Raw genomic sequence first — 14,401 nt, 5'->3', positions numbered from 1 at the left:
GGCATCACGAGGAGAGTGCCATACTCCGCCAGCGAACAATGTACACATATGTACAGCTCACATGCGCGTGTGGCTGGCTCGTGACCTCCGACGGCGGCTAATATTAATCGCGCAACACTGACGATTTCACTGCCGCTGGCCTGCACGACACCACGAACACACGAACGCCATTGAACGATCAGCATAACCTGCCTCCAACTCCGTTGGGCGGAACGGCTAAAAACCGCCATGTCCCTACGATGCCCCTACTCTTGAAGATAATGGAGCGCGTGAAAAATCTGGTCAGTACTGACTAGACATTAGTCGAGTAATGCGACCGACTCGCGTGTCTGGCTAGCTTCCGGCGAACTCGCGGTGTTTCCGTAATTCACTGACAATGAAATTTATTTTCTTTATACCTATCTTTTCGTCGCATTTCCAGTCATTGACGCAGCCATTACTCCCACAAAACCGTTTTGTTATTTGATCGCCATCGGTTGATGACCACGCCTTGCGTGGATTGTAGTAACGCTGTAGTAATAACGTATCGAGTCAGCCGCCCTAAACAGCAGGCAGACCGAAGCAAACAACTACTTGGCACACTTCGAGAGTGGGTCGCAGCACTGATAATGTCTAGTCGTATGTCGGCTGTTCGGCGAAAATTACCACGATTTTCACCGCTCATTATCTCAGCGTAGGCGCATTTGTAGGGACATGCGGCTTGGTTACTATATATGAACAACGACTAGGACAGCTCACTGTCAATCAAATACTGCAAAAGAATCGTCAAAATAAAACGCGCGAAAAAGTTTATTTAATTCGACTAGATACCTGGCAACATGGTTTCAGCATTTTACTGCTGTACGCTCTCTTCTTTATATGCCTTGCCTACTGATCACAGAATAGAAGAATGGGTGTTTATTTTTTTCTTCAGGTAGATGCAGCACTGGCGCGGTCAAGCGTGCGGAAGTCAATCTACCCGCTTGCAGAAGTGACACCGGAGTACAAGCTCCAGTGCCTGAGTGCCATGCATAAAAGACGAACGTTCGATCCGACTTCCATTACTGCAGACCGTGGCGAAGCAGCGGGAAGGTACGACCCAGGTTCTTCCCTCAACATCGCTCATATAGTTATTAATACAATTAACACGTCTCTCAGCAATAGCAAGGATGCACTACGCAGGTTTTTTTCACTTGCATTGGCCTCAATTGATGCCAATAATATAACACAGTATCTCAGCATGAGCAGCGTACATACGGCAGTGTATGCTCTTGATAGTATGTAGTTAGATGGAAAATTCTTTCTGTTTGAACTGGTTTTCATGGAAGCAGCCAAATATCAATAAATTCCAACTCAACATCAATAGATATCTCTCGGTGTACTAACACTTTTTAACAGCTGTGCATGGTATATACCTTGCGCATCGACTAGATAGTCAAACATCGTATCGTCGGAACCGGGGGGCGTGTCAGGGATGTCGAGGTTCAGGTTCCCAGAACGCAGGAATGCGGACAGTTTGCGTTTGTCGTCCAGCTCCAGAAAGGCCCCTACACTCCACATGATGCTGAACACGTACAGCTTGGCAAGATGGCCGACGGCGGGGCTGGCACGTGGGAGCAGACCCTCTAACAGTGTCAGAACCTGCGTTTAGCAGACACGTACACAAGCAGAGGAAGTGAGATTACTATTTCTAATGCTAGCATGGCTCTAGCCTACTAAACTAACTTTCGCCATTCATACCTGCAAAATGAATTTAAACAGGTAAATTAATTAATTAAGTCGCTTCCAACCTAATAAGGTTCAACGATTCACAATACCAATGCACTTCTACTGAAAACTTATTCCTTTATAAGCCAGGAATTTTTTCATCTGATGATATGTTAAATCTAACTTGGTACCATCTTGTCTCACTTTTCTTAGTCAGTTTAAGTAATCTATTCGCTGTACCTGATTAACAATGTTACACTGCAGGACGGTCATCCTATACTGTAGATTCTGCATGGCATAGAGCAGAATCTCACTGAATGAAGCGTGAAATAATTCCCTTAGGCATTCCGCCTCCACAGCGTTCCTCCGCAGCAGCCATGCCTGTAGATGGCAGCACACGCACGCATATGCTTATAACCACTGATTATCTTCTCATAGAATGTAGTAACTGCTACAGTTCCCATTTAAAATGCTTGCAGAGATTACACTATATGATCATTTAACACACTCGTGATGCTGGTATACCAGTGTTACTTAGTTTACTTCGATAAACTACAGAGCTAATGCATGGTATACCTCTTGTTCAGCACAGGTTATTTATTCAATTGGAAGAGCTTCTCCCGTATTAAGGTGATTTACCTATACTTGGGCATTGAACTTGTAATTAATTCGGTTTACCTGCAGAAGTGGTTTCCAGTCCAGAGCAGAGGAGCTCATATAGACCATGCCGTTTCGTGACACTGTTGCTGGGCTTGCATTGTCGATGTTGTCAACCTCAAAAATAATCTTACATGCTGGGGACATTGGGATTCTGTCACCTATAATTACACATATAATAACAATTGTAAAGACAATATTAATGATGATGACTCATGCTTGCATGCTGATCACTGCCAATTATTCTCGATAATTGGCATCGTTATAAGCTTCCAGTAACCATCATATTCGCAGATCAAACTGATTATGTACTGGATGTTTGTAATGCATTAGTGTCATCATCGTCATCTTCTTCAGCATCATCATCATCTGGTGTAGGTTCTGGCTCTTATATCTAATACCATTCGCTAGTGTCAATGTCTTGTTGTCGTCCAGCACTGAGTTGAGGTTCTCAATCCAGATAGCATCAACAGGTCCATCCAGGACTATCCACACATGCTCATCTATAAACAGATTCATTTCCCATCTATGTATCCCACAGCCAACAATTATACACGAATCTACTATTTTTTGCCATTATATGTTTTCAATGAACCATGACGGCAGAACAGAGTACAGAAACATTTTGTTACATAATGATTTAATACATTGATAAATGAATAATCAAAAGCTGGAGGAGTTATATATTAGACGAGGAAACTGTTCAATGCAGTGAACTGTCAGAAGTAGACAGTAGGCCTACACTACTGTACCGACAGAACGTCTTAATAAATGTACGCCTACAGTTAGATTCTTATGATCAACTGCCTTAAACTACAAACAGTGGCACTACCTTTCTTTAGTTGGTGAGTTTTACGCCACAATGCGGAGAAGATGCCATCCGTCCAGTCATTAGTGGCCACGTCCAATCTGCCAAACATCTGTGGTGCAGTGATGGCTTTGGGGTTCATTCTCATTTCTCTGCAACATCAAAGTTTTTAGACTAACTAAGATTGGAGCATACACTGTGTACAATAGGAGACAAGGGGAGACTACCTTCAAAACGAAAGCACACATTGTATACATTAGGAGACAAGAGATATCAGATATATCTGGACTAACACACAGGGTTTGTGTTTAGTCAGGGCCGTAGGTTGAGCAAATATGAGGCACTTTTGAGTACATGTACAGCCTTCATTCTGACTACGACAATTCTCTTTTAGTAGAACAATTTATTTTTTTAAATTTTGCTCCAAAATCTAGGCCCCCCCCCCGCAGGCTACGGCACTGTTAGTAGTGCAAAGCAGCAAAGAGAAGTGCGCAAACGGTACACAGAAGTAGACAAGGCATCTAACGTACTTTACTTACTTATCCTCTTGGTCTCCCGATGGGACATAAGGCCGTAAATCTAACGTACACACACAGAAACGCACGCGCACACACAGGCGCAATAAAGAACCTCCTCTTCATAATACATAGACTATAGGAGCTGTTCAGCCATCACAACTAGTGGCTATGTGAGGCTCGTTAATGCTGGGACGTACCTGTGAGGTTGCCCACAGGCTGTCATGGCCGTCATCAGGGTGTGGATGCAGCTGGTCTTGCCTGTTCCACTAGGTCCCAGCACCATCATGCCATGTCTCACCTTCTGCGTTTCGTAAAGCTGCAAGCATCAACGCCATCTGGTGCACAAACTCACGACTCCTGCTCTCAGTATGAATGTATAAAGGTCGAGGTAGCCCACGTCTTCAAAGCATATAATTCATCAAGTATTAGCAAATGTTTAGTACGAGGGACTAAGGGTGGCCAGTATGTACACAGTGGCGTAGCCGGGGGGGGGGGGGCGATGGGGGCGGTCGCCCCCCTAAGATTTAGAAGGCTACCTTATTTAAACCAGCAGGACTGTTTCAAGTCGATAAAACATGCCAACAACATGCACCAAATTGCACCATTAACAACATCAAAATGCAAAAAGCTCTCACTGAGGGAGTGCGGACACCCCCCTCCCCTCGGTCGCTCCGCTACCACGAACTGATTGCCGCCCCCCCTTAGATTTAAGCCTGGCTACTCCACTGTATGTACAATGTATGTATGTTACATTCCCCAGCTAACACGTGATACCCAATTAACTGCTGGGTGGGAAATTTTGCTAACCTGAAAATATAACTCCTATTGTCCTGGAATGTTATACGATTAATAAAATACTTGTACATTGCAAAAAAATAATAATTCTCAATGTCATTTAACTTTTCTCAGCACTTGGTTACTTGTTTTGAAATCAGTAAAAAATGACCTCTCTGATCTTGAGCGTATTGAACGACAAACCTGCTTCAGTTTGAGCATCCACGGAGTGTGGTGGATGAGGCCCGACTGCTCGATCACCGTGGCGATGGCAGCTTCCAGCTCCGGGTAGCCCGCGCTGTCCAGCACGATGCCCGGAAACAGGTCTGCGATGAGAGACAGGAAGAGCGGCTCGTCCTCATCTATCTGTAGGAATTAAACAAGCAGTCATGTATGCAGAGTGCCTGCTCTAAAAGCGCGAAACGAGAAGTCAATGTGTATATCTTGCACGTGTCTGTAGGGACTGCTCATAATGTGGGAGATGAGATCGATATATACTCTATGCAAATTTGGAAGAAAGCATTTCATGCTGTGCCCATTTTTGTGTTTCATCTACCTATCTAACTGTTACATACATGCATGCATACAGATACTGACACATACATGCACATGCACAAACACACACCTCATGCACATGTATGCACAGATACAGACTGACAGATACAGATACTGACACACAAACGCACGCACGCACGCACACACTCAAGGTGCACACACACGCATGCACATATGTATGGTGCACACGCATGCACGTATGGTGCACACGCACGCACGCACGCACGCACACACACACCACACGCGCACGCACACCACACGCGCACGCACACGCACACGCAGACGCACACCACACGCACACGCACACAAACACACACACACACACACACACACACACACACACACACACGCACACACACACACACACACCACACGTAACACAACACATATAATCCATTACATGCACGCACCAGTTTAGATAGGTTCATGTCCCTCAGTACGCGCATGACGACCGTAGCCTCACTGTCGCTCTGGTTGCTCCGCTTCACAGCTCCAAGTGTCCTCAACACTGACAAGATGTTGCGCAGACCGAAGTCATAGTGGACCTACAACATATCGACATTCCACATCCGGTAAGAACTTTACTTTATGGTAAGAATAAACATCCGAGTCTTTGGGGACGTGTGCTGAGTAGAACCTGACTTGCTTAGTTTAGTGTCTAGAGGCAGGAGCCCACAGCACTATAGCACGCACCTGTTTACTGAGCTGTTCTTCGCACAGCCTGTAGAGCGTGTAGAACTTGCGTGCCAGTACCACGTTGTCCATGAAGCCCACGCTGGCCAGCTTTACGCGGATGATGATCTGTCGGTCCGGAACCATCATGGCCACCGTGCGGAACTGCACCTTTAGATTCTCAGGCAGCTCCTGTCGTCCGGCATAACCTGGGTTCTGGACATCACGAAATCACATGATTGTTTAGGAGATTTTTATGACAAAAATAGACATAATGTAGTTTAAAAATTTACGTACAAAATTTAATTTCAAAGTTCAATTTAATTGAAAACTTTCCATATATGATATGCACAAAATATTTTTATCGTTATGATACAATAGAAATAAAATCAATGTATGTAGCTATCTATACCTTCGCCCATCACATCGACAATATCGCACGGATTCTTTCATAGAAAAAAAGAAAACAGAGGCCAATAGGAAACGACTCGCAAAACATCGTACCATGGTGATGAATATTCCAAACTCTGGATTCACCGCAGTAGTGCTGCCATCTGTGAACACAAGCTGCTTTTGGTGCTCCTTCTTGCCGGTGAGTACAACAGCAATCTGTTGAGCTGCGACAGACAGCACTGGCAGCTCTATCCGGTTAAATTCATCGAAGCAGCCCCACGCCCCCGATTGTGCCAGTCCTGCACGACAAAAGTGGTACAGGAAATATCATCATCAATATTACTTATCGACATGACATTTAGTCTAGCATCATGAACCGCTGATTTACAAGTCATACACAAATTCAATGAAGACCGAGGGATAGTCCAGTTTTGTATATGGTCCAGCATTTGCCCTGAATTGTATAGACTAAAAGAATTTTACAATACGAGGAATAAATTACATTGCATCGTTGACAAGACTGCATTGTAGTACGTGTCACACGTACCTGCCACGTTTACTGTAGAATATAAGCCATGATCTATCGCTGTCACGAATTTATCGACCATTAATTAACTGTTTGCTACCTTTGAAGATGCGCCCCAGGCCTCGGTAATCCATCTGGTCAGAGCAGTTGAACACAACCACATATTTTCCCAGGCATCGTCCCATGTCCTTAACAGATTCTGTTTTCCCGGTTCCCGCTGGCCCAGCCGGTGCTCCTCCCATTGACATGCCGACTGCCTGGGCTAGGGTGATGTAGCACCTATAATGTGAATCACACATGAAAAGACGTGTGCTGACGAGAGGAAAGTCAGGGATAGCCAGCAGAGTAGCAAAATCTAGTCTGGAAGTAAATAGTTCTGTAGTACAACTGTCGATGTATGACCAAACACCTAAGCTTACCTTTACTGCTATAGGCATTTATATTGACTTAATTACTAATTAATTAAACTAACTTATTAACTAACTATTTTTGGCTTGCTTGTGTTTGTTTGGATAATTCATGGCCTCGGCTCCTTATGTCAGGGTGTACTTAAAGGCCTTTATCTGCAAGTTACGCTAACCTTGAATCATATCTGTCAGTGGACAGCTATGTTTATTTTCATACCTGTCAGTTAGAGGTGTAATAACTAGACGTTCTGTGCAGCCCAAAAACTCATTCTGGTAGGTGAAGTTCACGTTTGTGATAGAGATCAGTGTGCAATCTGCATCCTCGTTGAAGTAAAACCGTGACTGCTTCAACCACTCAAAGTCAGCCGTAGACTTTACTCCCATACGACACTGCGGCAGGAGAAATTAATGTACAAAGACTATTCCACCACTGGCTCTAAAAAGCTACATGCTACACGTGTCTATTATATACGATACACATATGCTAAGATTTTATATGTGTTCAGTTACCGTGGGTATAGATTGCTCACAAGTCTGTTTATTATATAGGAATGGGAGACCCAAATTAACTCCACAGTTCAGATGTGCCAATGTAGACGTGGAGAAATGGGTGGCTTCTGTGGACACATATATGAATATATATATAATGATCTAGTGAATATGATGATATATTAATATATAGATATGAAGTACCAGATCATCGAATATGTCTCGTTGGTGAACGTGGATGGTGATGAGCGTCTCGAACTTGGTGCGCTCGGCGCGCGAGAGCTCCGCCGTCGTCCGTCCAATCAGCGCGTTCAGCATGCCGAGGAAGCTCTGATTGGTCAGTGGCATCGCCTTCTTGTCGGTCCTAGCCTTCCTGAGCGCCGCTTCCGAGTCCCTTGTCCAGATCATCTGTATGCCCAGCAAGCCGACCTGTGTAGAATTAAGGAGCATGAGGCACAGACGGTGATGATATTTTACTAGTCTAAGTGAGGAGACACTCTGCATAGAGTGGACACCAGTCTATAATTTATAGACTGGTGTCCACTCTATGCAGAGTGTCTCCTCACGTAGATACTATTGGTGATTGTCTGAGGGTGCTAGAGTAAGGTTTCCATTAAGTTACCTTACATAGAGTATGGATTGTATTTGACACTAATGAAAGGTTGATTTCCAAAAGCCAATCTAATCTACTAGAGATACTGGCATAGTACACCGTCTGTGTGCTCACCAGCAGGAGGTTAACATATTGTGTTGCTTATGAAACAGTTTTTCTTTAATAAATTTAGTTAACTGTATTGTTCTTAGTATCCTAGAAGCGCCACCGGGCTGAGGAAACGGAAGAACGGGGTAGCAATGAGGAGCAAGAAATGGCGGGAACATGATGTTGGTGAATAAACGTGTAGTAAATTTTAATGAACTGACTACTACTTTGATTCATCAGTCTGAATACATACACACAACATTACATTAACCACATGATTACACACACGCACGCACGCACGCACGCACGCACGCACGCACGCACGCACGCACGCACGCACGCACGCACGCACGCACACACACATGCAACGCAAATACATTCACATTAGTTCTTTGTTTCTATGTATGATTCCAGTGATAAATAAGTAAACATGCCTGCGCAGGAAAATGCTGCAGAAACTGCATCAGGTTGAAGTCCTTGTCGTTGACGGCGTCGGCGGCCGCACGGATGACACCATGTAGCGACTGCTGCGCCACCTGTAGGAGAGACATGAGCCACTCCTCGATGGGGCCTTGTGCCTTCACGGGTCTCTCCAGCTACACGCAGAGAAGTAAACATTCACTTAAACACTCCTTACAATACATGAGTTTCAATGATATGAGCTACAGTAAACACCCGCATAAAAGAACCCGTGATTTTAAGAACTTCCAGGCTGAAATTGGACCAATAAAGCACCTATTATATAAGAACCTCTTCAGCCTGATAAATTAAACAGGTTCTTATATAAAAAAAAATACCAAAAATTAGAGCAAACTGGAGCAATCCAAGTATGTGTGCTACACCATTGGAAACCAACAACATGTAGTTCCAGATAATATTAATACCTCCTCACAGGAGGATTGGATTTTCCAGGGGGTATTTTGCCTCATTTTCCAGTAAATGTTGGGGCTTGATTTTGACGATACAGAGGATTGAGAGGGAGGATGGTGTGAATATTATTAGTGTCAATTATTCATTAATTAAAGCCAATTTTACCTAGATAATGTACACAATATCCTCCCCCCCCCCCAAATTAAGAACCTCTTTAAGAACCTCTTCAGGCTGATTTCTCACTATGTACCATATATATAAGAACCACTTCAGCCTGAAACAGAAAATCACGGGTTCTTTTATGCGGGTGTTTACCGTACTTCTCAATGGGGCCTTAATTGTGCCTTTACAGGTCTCTCCAGCTATGCATGCGGAGAAGTAAACATTCGGTCACAGCGTAAATATCAGCCACAAATAACAACAACTAATGAATCTCACAAACATGGTATATTCATGCATAAAATGCCGAATAAAACGAGGGGATAGAAGGATAGGATATAGACACTGATGTGGATATGATTATAGATTGGACATGGTTTTAAACTGATGCCTTCTTGGTGCCCACTTCTGGATTCATGCGCCTCTTTTCGTTCAAACATAAAAGCACACTTCATCTCAATTAAAGTAAAAAAATTCTTTCAGCACACTCCTTACCTCTATAGTTTCACCTTCTGAAGAGACGATCGCCAAAATGCGGTCATAATCCTTTCGATGAAACTCTACAGTCTGAGTGTTATCGAACACGCTCAGTAGATGGCGCTGTATGTTGTGAGAGTTGCTCGCCTGGCCGAGGATCTCTAGCAGAGTTGGGTCGGACACGAAGAAGAAACGAGGAAACAGCGCTCGCTTGCTCTCCAGGTACCTGCAAATACGACGTCAACAAATCTGTGCGTTTCACTGCGAAGGGGGTCGATGCATTACCAGGTAGATGAACGTCTCTGCATTTTTCTATACCCACAGCATATACGAAGACGGTTGTGGTCATACGTGGCACCTGACCTACGATGGCCCAATTGGAGGCAGCCTGTTACGGTGCAATTACCAAATGCGTGCTGCATGGTAGAGTATTCTAGAATATATATAACTTGCATTAGAGTTGCTTAGAAATAAAGAGAATAAAAAACTTTAAAAAAAACTCATTTCCCATAGATTTATAGACATAAAAGTAAATATTTATATAATAATAATAATAATTATTATTATTATTATTATCTAATTAATAATACCCAGTGAGTGACTTCTGGCAGGTTTCGAGTTGCTCGAGTATGTGAGGCAGCAGCAGCATCTCATCACAGCTACAGCATTCTACGACCCTCCGAACCTCCCTCGCCTTCTGCATGATCTTTTGCCACGATCTGTCGATGCCATTGAACCTGTGCGCTTCCTACATTCAAAGCAGCTTTTTAAAAACACGTGAAATACTGTTCCGCCACCGCATCTTCTAGTTGCGCTTGCAAACGCGTTTCGTTTTTCGAGGAAGACTATGTGCCACATGATGCATCACTCGTAAACCACTTGATAGGGGCTGAAGAATGCTGCTGATGGAGCAAAGAAATCCAAACGAAGAGGGGAGTTAGCATAGGACATTTGTTTACGACTGCGGCACTCGACGGCAGCGTACCTTGGGCAGCTGGCGCGCGATGTCTCCGCCGATGAAAACGGCCTCCAGGTACAGCCACAGGTTCTGTACGGTGAGCCAGGTGTTGATGACCTCTATGCTATTGGAGAGGTCTCTCACCCACGTCTGTATTGCCTTCCTGTAGTGCGTGTTGTACCTGCGTGCGATGAGGCACAGTTTGTTTTTACATACAAGGAGTGTTGGTATGTATCGGAATAGAGTTAGCACTGTTTAACGAAATCTATTTGAAAGTAAGGATAGGTTATCTTTTCAAAATAATAATTATAATTCTTCATATTTTTTCTTCTTCGTCTTTCTCCTCTCTTTCACCATTTTATTCATTGCTACCATTTCCATTATTTTTGTCACTGTCATCATCAATATTAACATTATTATCATCATCATCATTGTTATCGTCATCATCATCATCATCATCATCATCATCATCATCATTATCATCATCATCATCATCATCATCATCATCATCATCATCATCATCATTATCTTCTTCTTCTTCTTCATTTTCTTCTTCTTGCTATTTATTCTTCCTTCTTTACTAACACATTTTAACAATATAACCAAGTAACCACTACATTTACTCTCCCTATTCCTTTTATTACTAAACATTAACATTAATTATTAACTTACTAATGAATCACAATTACTCACTTACTACTACATACCTGTTACTCAGCAAGGAACCGAGGACCATGAGGCTGTCCTCCATCTGTGAGACGATGTCCATGGTCGTGTCTCCCTTCAGCAGCAGTTCTCCACGGTTCTTGAACATCGATAGCTCCAAATCCTGTCCCTGCCAATCTGCCACCACCTGCTTCAGCTTTGCCTCAATATCTCGCTCCTTGTCAGCAGCAATGCAGATGTCCTAACAGTACAGAGAGATTATTGGCTTCAATATCGTTGATTAGTCACAAGAACATTACACGTGAACATTAACCGTAGAATAATTAAAAACCTATAAACCTACCTACACACCTATACACACAAAAACACCTATACACCTTTCTCTTACCTATAATAACATAACTAAATCCTTCTTGTTCACAGCTACATACCTCTATGTTTACGTTCTCCTATATCAGATACCTCCATGTTATCCCTCTCCATAACTACATACCTCTATGTCCCCTTCCTCAATCACGTACCTCTATGTCCTCCTTGTGCTGCAGCAGGGGTGCATAGAGGATGCTCCTCAGGGTACAGTCGCTAGAGTTGACGTCAAACCTATGGCCGGTGATCTGCCATATCTGCTCCCAGTGCCTCGGCTTCAACACTAGACCACTCATCAGCTCCAGTAGGGGCAGCGTCTCCATGAAGTCATCGACCGTGCGCTTCAGCGTGAGAAACGCCGGCCATTGCTTCAGCGCGAGCGGCAGCTTCCTACACCTGGTGACGAATAAGAATGATTTGATGCCTCGCGACAAGAGGGACATGAAAGGTTGTTGACAAGGAAGACGCTGATGCACCTGATTATGAACAAGGAGGAAACAGAAGTAGTATGTATTTGTTGTGGACGAAGGAGCGTAGAGATATGTTGGGGATGAAGGGGCATAGAACGTTGTGAAGGGGCATCGAAGGGGCACAGAACGTGTGAAGGGGCATAGAGATATGTGATTGTGGTTCCCGACCCTTGTATATTTGTGGATGTGACCCAGTTACTTGTACCCTATGGGTAATTCGAGCACAGTTGGTACGAGTCTGAATCTGAATTATGTGAATCCGATATATACAACTCGCCTTCTTCCTATAATGCCTGGACAAGGCGTCAATTGTCACCACATCTCACTCACCTGTTCTGCAGCTCCTGCAGTTGCTCTGCAATGACATCGACCTTGACTTCGGTCCAGTGAAGGTCGCGGAAGCGCGCGACCTTGGCAAGGGCGTCGGCGTACAGCGCGTAGAGGCGCTGCAGCAGCAGCAGCTCGCTGCGAGCGCGCGCGAGATTCGGTTGCTCGGCAACGGGCATCCCGAACAGATGCTGGCCCTCCGTGTACGCGTCGTACTGCCGCCAGAGGGCGTCGAAACGACTCTGCGCATAGAGCGAAGAGACTCAGAGTACTAACGGTGGGAGTGTGAGCATGAACTGCAGGGCACTACACTGTAATACACTATATACTTATGCACTATGCACTATACTATTATATTATATTATATTATGTTATTTTATTTCATGTTATATTATATTATATTACATTATATTATTATATATATTATATAATATTAGTAATTAGTATGCACTTATACTCTACGGTTTCACGGTCAATGTGTGGCTAATATTACAGCATTGTCCTACATGGAATATTATCAGCCTGTCTGCTGCAATGTGTGGGAGAGAATTAGCATGAACTGCAGGGCACCACACACGAGTATGACAGGTATGGCAACGTACATCACCATGCACTTATATGCTCTACGGTTTTACGGTCAACGTGTGGCTAATATTACAGCCTTAATTGTTTTACCTAATATTAATCACCCTAACATTTGTCTTACCTGGAATATTATCAGCCTGTCTGCTGCATCCGACGGCTGAAGCCCAGTAACCATCGGCCCCTCCTGCAATATTATAATACATTAACAGCTTTCATTACTGTTATGATTGGAGAATATCTTTCAGTCTCACTGCCATATTTGCATGGATGTAAAAGCGAACAACATCTTTTACAGACTGAAGCTTCGATGATCCTGATTACGACACCACAGCTCCATGTAACTTCTAATGTACAGTTTTAGCATATCCGTTTTCACTCCTATCTCTAGTCATAACTGATGCTCTACTGCCCTTCTTAGCAAAGTTGGTAGGAAAGTTCCTATCTGCTCCTACTTTTTCCTTCAGACAAAAAAACCGTTAACAGCCGACACACCGCCTACCTGTTCCTACCTCTACCTACACATTGATAAGCTGTCAACGCCACTTGCACACAGTCGCGCACGTTGTTAGTACTAACGACCGTCGTTGCCCCACTCATACTCACCCGCTCACCGTTTTCACCAAGCCTACAGCTTGATAAAACTGTCAGCGCCACTTGCACACACTCTCTCGCACGTTGTTAGTACTAACGACCGTCGTTGCCCCACTCATACTCACCCGCTCACCGTTTTCACCAAGCCTACACCTTGATAAAACTGTCAGCGCCACTTGCACACACTCTCACGCACGTTGTTAGTACTAACGACCCGCTCACCCGCTCGTACTCCACGTAGAAGGTCTCGCAGTCGGTCGTGAATCGCTTCACGTTGCCGAACAGCTCGCGCTTGAACGCCGGCTGCATGCTGATGAGGTCGCACTGCAGCCTGTAGGCGTGCGTCAGCAGGAGGCGCCACCCGTAGCGCAGCGAGTCGACGTTGTCGGCGGCGTCGCCGCGGGCGACCGACAGCTGACTCTTACCGAGCATGCTGAAGCATTCCTGCAAGATGGATGGTGGCAGTGGGATATGCGTATATATACCAGGTCCTACGTGTGTGCACTGATAGATAGATGGGCCATCGAAGTGTAGTTACTGCCGACACGCACACAAACGCACGTATGCACACACACACGCACGCACACACACACACACACACACACACACACACACACACACACACACACACACACACACACACACACACACACACACACACACACACACACTACTACACACACGACACGCACGACGACGACTACCGACACCGGTACAGCGACCGACACGCACGACACACACACACAC

At 44.5% G+C, this 14,401-nt stretch overlaps 1 protein-coding gene across 1 annotated transcript; it reads right to left on the bottom strand.

Moving 5' to 3' along the window:
• Positions 1-1,394: 1,394 nt before the first annotated feature.
• LOC106819571 (dynein heavy chain 5, axonemal-like) lies at positions 1,395-14,086 on the bottom strand (the record flags this gene model as incomplete). The annotated part of the gene is made up of 22 exons (XM_014824185.1): positions 13,877-14,086; positions 13,185-13,247; positions 12,482-12,720; positions 11,837-12,077; positions 11,357-11,556; positions 10,677-10,830; positions 10,282-10,439; positions 9,710-9,917; positions 8,620-8,781; positions 7,690-7,914; positions 7,214-7,386; positions 6,690-6,868; positions 6,175-6,362; positions 5,692-5,886; positions 5,409-5,543; positions 4,648-4,809; positions 3,867-3,985; positions 3,176-3,303; positions 2,745-2,846; positions 2,365-2,504; positions 1,927-2,067; positions 1,395-1,620 (listed from the first exon to the last, which is right to left on the bottom strand). Coding segments are annotated over exons 1-22 (3,748 nt in total), but the record flags the coding sequence as incomplete, so codon positions are not given.
• Positions 14,087-14,401: the final 315 nt, after the last annotated feature.

Source organism: Priapulus caudatus, unplaced genomic scaffold (genome assembly GCF_000485595.1).
Source record: "Priapulus caudatus unplaced genomic scaffold, Priapulus_caudatus-5.0.1 Scaffold3720, whole genome shotgun sequence".
NCBI lineage: Eukaryota > Metazoa > Priapulida > Priapulimorpha > Priapulimorphida > Priapulidae > Priapulus > Priapulus caudatus.
The sequence above is the reverse complement of the archived record's forward strand: the minus strand, read 5'-3'. Positions and strand labels throughout refer to the sequence as shown.